The sequence below is a fragment of the Engraulis encrasicolus genome, chromosome 14 (assembly GCF_034702125.1).
Source record: "Engraulis encrasicolus isolate BLACKSEA-1 chromosome 14, IST_EnEncr_1.0, whole genome shotgun sequence".
Classification (NCBI taxonomy): Eukaryota; Metazoa; Chordata; class Actinopteri; order Clupeiformes; family Engraulidae; genus Engraulis; species Engraulis encrasicolus.
Genome location: NC_085870.1, coordinates 29,611,938 through 29,616,894, shown reverse-complemented (window position 1 = coordinate 29,616,894; position 4,957 = coordinate 29,611,938). Strand labels below are relative to the sequence as shown.

Genomic DNA, 4,957 nt, shown 5'->3' with positions numbered 1-4,957 from the left:
TCACTCTCTTGTCCCATTTTTTCTGCCTCCTCCCATATTTGTTTGCAGTTGTGTTGGCCTCTCGTTGTTTGCTGTCATCCTTTTCGCTCTTGTTGTTCAAGCCTCCCCAAAGTTTCTTTTTATCACCTTCCAGTCCCCCTCTCCATTCTTTTCTTCTCTGTCTCCAGACAGAGACTTCTTTCTTTGCGACCTTGCACAACTCTTCATTGTGTGTGTGTGTGTGTGTGTGTGTGTGTGTGTGTGTGTGTGTGTGTGTGTGTGTGTGTGTGTGTGTGTGTGTGTGTGTGTGTGCGTGCGTGCGTGCGTGTGTGCGTGTGTGCGTGTGTGCGTGTGTGCGTGTGTGTGTGTGTGTGCGTGCGCGTATGTGTGCGTGTCCCTTCTACAATTTGTTCAAGTTGTTCGCCACTGGCTATGTAGCAGATCCACCATCCAGAGCCAGTCACCTGCCCTTTAGCTGTGAAAAAAGCCTACACACACACACACACACACACACACACACACACACACACACACACACACACACACACACACACACACACACACACACACACACACATACACACACACACACACATACACACACACACACACATACACACACACACACACACACACACACACACACACACACACACACACACACACACACACACACACACACACACACACACACACACACACACACACACACACACAAACTTCCCACTGCCTCAGACATTAGTGGCTCTCTGTCTCCCCACTCAGGATCGTGCTGAAAGTCCATGTCCAATCATCTGTGCTTTAGCTGTGCTCTCCATCCCTCCGACACCCACCCACACAGTCGCCACACACCTACTGTACCCACCCCATAGGTCTGTATAATGCCCATTACCAATGAAGACTCACTAGTTTCACGCCGTCTCGTCCAGGAGGGCTGTACTTGCGCCTGACATCATTCAGAATGACAGCTGCCCCACGGTGCAGAGGATAGCTGTTAGGCTACATGTTTTCAATTGAAGTGCCCCATCATATGAATTATAGTAGTAGGCCTATTGGGTATTTAGCAACACATTTAAAATATGTGATATAGTCAAACGACACCCCGATGCGACTGCATGTATCTTGGCAACTAATTGCTCCGTTAAAGCTCACAGTTGGTAACCGCTTTCAAGTAGTCCAAAATGGGCCAATATTGAAAATGCCCATGACTCATCTCATCTCGACTCATGCCCCTAACAACTCATGCCCCCTAACAACTCTGGCTCTCTGTCGCCCCCCTCAGGCAGGCTCTGGAAGTCCATGTCCAACCAGAAGAAGCATCCCTCCGCCCCCCTCCACATACACACACCCAGGCACACACAACCTAAACCCCCAACCGCCGCCCCCCTGCCTCCCAGCTTCTTACATCCATAGATATGAACTCTAGATGCCGTGTTCAGCCTTTTGTTGTGGCCCAGCCCTGGACGCTGCCATCTTGAGCCGGTATCCTGATATTTATTATAGATGTTACTGTCACCTACAGGATAATGTGTGTATTGCCTTGTCACCGATCGAAGGGAGTTATAGACCAGTTAAACGTGGGAGCAATATGATTTGAAGAAGTCCGAGAATGCGCGCACAGGTGCTGGAGCAAACAAAAGATCACTGAAAGGAATATATCGTCTGGGAGCATCAAACAGTGTTGCAGACCTATACTTTCCTTTCAGCAATATGATTTGAGCCATTTGTTCCAATACAAGAGATTGGTCGACTCGACGCTGCAAGTCTTCATATCTACTGTATGTCTTGAGCAGTCATGGGAAAGAGGTTGGGCAGTTATGGGTAAGTGATTTGGGGGTCAGACTTGTATCCCAAAGGTTGCCAGTTCGACTCCCGACCCGCCAGGTTGGTGGGGGAAGTAATTAAACAGTGCTCTTCCCCAATCTCCTCCATGACTGAGGTACCCTGAGCATGGTTCCGTGCCGCACTGTTCCCTTGAGGCGCCATTGGGGGCTGCGCCATTGGGGGCTGCCCCCTTGCACGTGTGAGGCATAAATGCAATTTCGTTGTGTGCCGTGTGCAGTGAACACTTGTGTGCGGTGGAATGCTGTGTCACAATGACAATGGGAGTTGCCCAGTTGGGCTTTCACTTTTCACTTTCACGTCTTCATATCTCTGGCTCTCTGTGTTCCCCTGCAGGCACGCGGTGGAAGTCCATGTCCAACCAGGAGAAGCAGCCGTATTACGAGGAGCAGGCGCGGCTGAGCCGGCAGCACCTGGAGCGCTACCCGGACTACAAGTACAAGCCGCGGCCCAAGAGGACCTGCATCGTGGAGGGCCGCCGCCTGCGTGTGGCCGAATACAAGGCCATGATGAAGAGCCGACGCCAGGACCAGCACCGCTCGGGATACGCCACCAGGTACACACACACACACACACACACACATAACACACACACACACACACACACACACACACACACACCATCAGGACCAGCACCGCTCGGGATACGCCACCAGGTACACACACACACGCACACGACACGCATACACACACACACACACACCACCATCAGGACCAGCACCGCTCGGGATACGCCACCACACACACACGCACACACACACGCACACGACACGCATACACACACACACACACACACACACACACACACACACACACACACACACACACACACACACACACACACACACACACACACACACACAAACACATGACACGCACATACACACACACACACACCATCAGGACCAGCACCACTCGGGATACGCAAGCAGGTACACGTACACACACACACACACACACACCATCAGGACCAGCACCACTCGGGATACGCAAGCAGGTACATGTATAATATGCATTCATGACACACACACACACACACACACACACACACACACACACACACACACACACACACACACACACACACACACACACACCATCAGGACCAGCACCGCTCGGGATACGCAAGCAGGTACACACACACACACACACACACACACACACACACACACACACACACACACACACACACACACACACACACACACACACACACACACACACACACACACACACACACACACACACACACACACACACACACACACACACACACACACACACCTCTGGCCCAGCACCTCTCCGGATGCGCAACCAGGTGCACACATGCTCATGGTATTACATAGCCGTTACACCATTTACTCCATTATACCGTGTTTTACTGGACATGAAGGATTTTTATTTGGGGATTTGATGAACCCTAACATAGGCAATTGAAAGGCACTCCTCCTGGCCACTGCTTTCTCCGCCTTATTATCCATGGTTACAAGGGTGACAGTGACACCATCACTATTTTGGTAGCAGCTACTAGATGTTAAATCATTCAGAACTGGGCAGCCCTTACCGGAACTAGCAGACCGGAAATGCTGTAGGAGCACGACAAAGGTTGAAGTGAGCAGGGTTAGTGGGTGGGGTAATTGGGTGGATGAGTCCCCTCTCCACCCTTTTAATTTGATTTCAGCCCACTGATAAGCCAATAAATCATTTTGAAACATACTATAATTAAAATGTTGAAAGCAACTGCTTTTTGCTGCTTTAATTTTGAAACATACTATAATTAAAATGTTGAAAGCAACTGCTTTTTGCTGCTTTAATTTTGAAACATACTATTATTCAAATGTTGAAAGCAACTGCTTTTTGCTGCTTTTTGCGAGTTCTCAAAAAGTTCTCGGGTGCCTCCTATGCACTCCTAGCTGTGCTAGTTCCCGTTAGGCTATTCATAGCCCTTTTCAACGATTTAGCACTAGTAACTGCTACCGAAATAGTAATGGTGCCGCCCTTGTGACCAAGGCGTATTAGGTTGATAGGAGATCTACTTATGACTGTAGTAGTTGTTTTAGCCAATCATGCCCTGCTGCCTGGCCGTTAATTATCCAATCACACGCTCCTTCCTCTTCCCTCCAGCCAATTAGAGCAGCAGCTGCACTACTCCGCGCCACCTGCCGACAGCCAATACCACGCCACGCCGGTCTCCATGGCAATGCCTCTGCACTCAGCCCTGCTGGAGCACTACCTCCCACCACGCAGCCTGGACACAGTCGGGCCGTCGCCGGTCCGAGACCCCGCCGGAATGGCCGACGGAGCCCCAAGGGGCGGGCCCAGAGAGACGCAGAGACAGCCCTACAGCGAAGGGGACGACAGCGACACAGGGGAGCGCAGCGAAGGAGAACTGGTGGTCCTCACTGACTGAAACCTGCTGGAGGAGTGTGTGTGCGTACAGTGTGTGTGTGTGTGTATGTGTGTGTGTGTGTGTGTGTGTGTGTTAGAGAGAGAGAGAGAGAGAGAGAGAGAGAGAGAGAGAGAGAGAGAGAGAGAGAGAGAGAGAGAGAGAGAGAGAGAGAGAGAGAGAGAGAGAGAGAGAGAGAGAGGAGAGAGAGAGAGAGAGAGAGAGAGAGAGAGAGAGAGAGAGAGAGAGAGAAAGAGAGAGAGAGAGGAGGAGGATGTTGATGTAGGTGTTTATGCTCATTTCTGTTTTACTTATGTTTGTGTGTCTGTTTGGTTTTGTGTGCATTTGTATGTGTGTGTGTCTTTCTGTCTGTGTTTGTGATGTGAGAGAGTTAATTCTTGTATAATATGCATTCATGACACACACACACACACACACACACACACACACACACACACACACACACACACACACACGACCGTTGTCTTTTTATAAAAATGTGACCCAGTTGCAGTTTTAACCTCATGACAAGTTCCCTCAGTGACCACCATTTCAACTGCCCCGCTGCCATGTTGCGAAACACACACACCAGCAGGCAGCGCCGGGCCACTCCGCAGAGCACATGACACACAGCCCCACCAGATGCAGCTAGCATATTCAGCATCATCTAATAGAAGAGCCTGGAGTCCTCATGTTCTTAAGAAAAATGAGGACTCCGGGCTCTTCTTTTAGATGATTTACCTCTTAACT

The 4,957-nt window shown here is 50.2% G+C and overlaps 1 protein-coding gene across 3 annotated transcripts in view; it reads left to right on the top strand.

The window, feature by feature from the left end:
* Positions 1-4,344, top strand: part of LOC134462375 (transcription factor SOX-13-like) — a 44,076-nt gene extending 39,732 nt beyond the window's left edge. For all 3 annotated transcript variants that reach the window (XM_063215369.1, XM_063215368.1, XM_063215367.1), the window contains exons 13-14: positions 2,158-2,377; positions 3,946-4,344. In XM_063215369.1, the coding sequence (XP_063071439.1) occupies positions 2,158-2,377; positions 3,946-4,231 (506 nt within the window). In that variant the 3' untranslated portion in view covers positions 4,232-4,344. The remainder of the gene's footprint in view (positions 1-2,157; positions 2,378-3,945) is intronic.
* Positions 4,345-4,957: the final 613 nt, after the last annotated feature.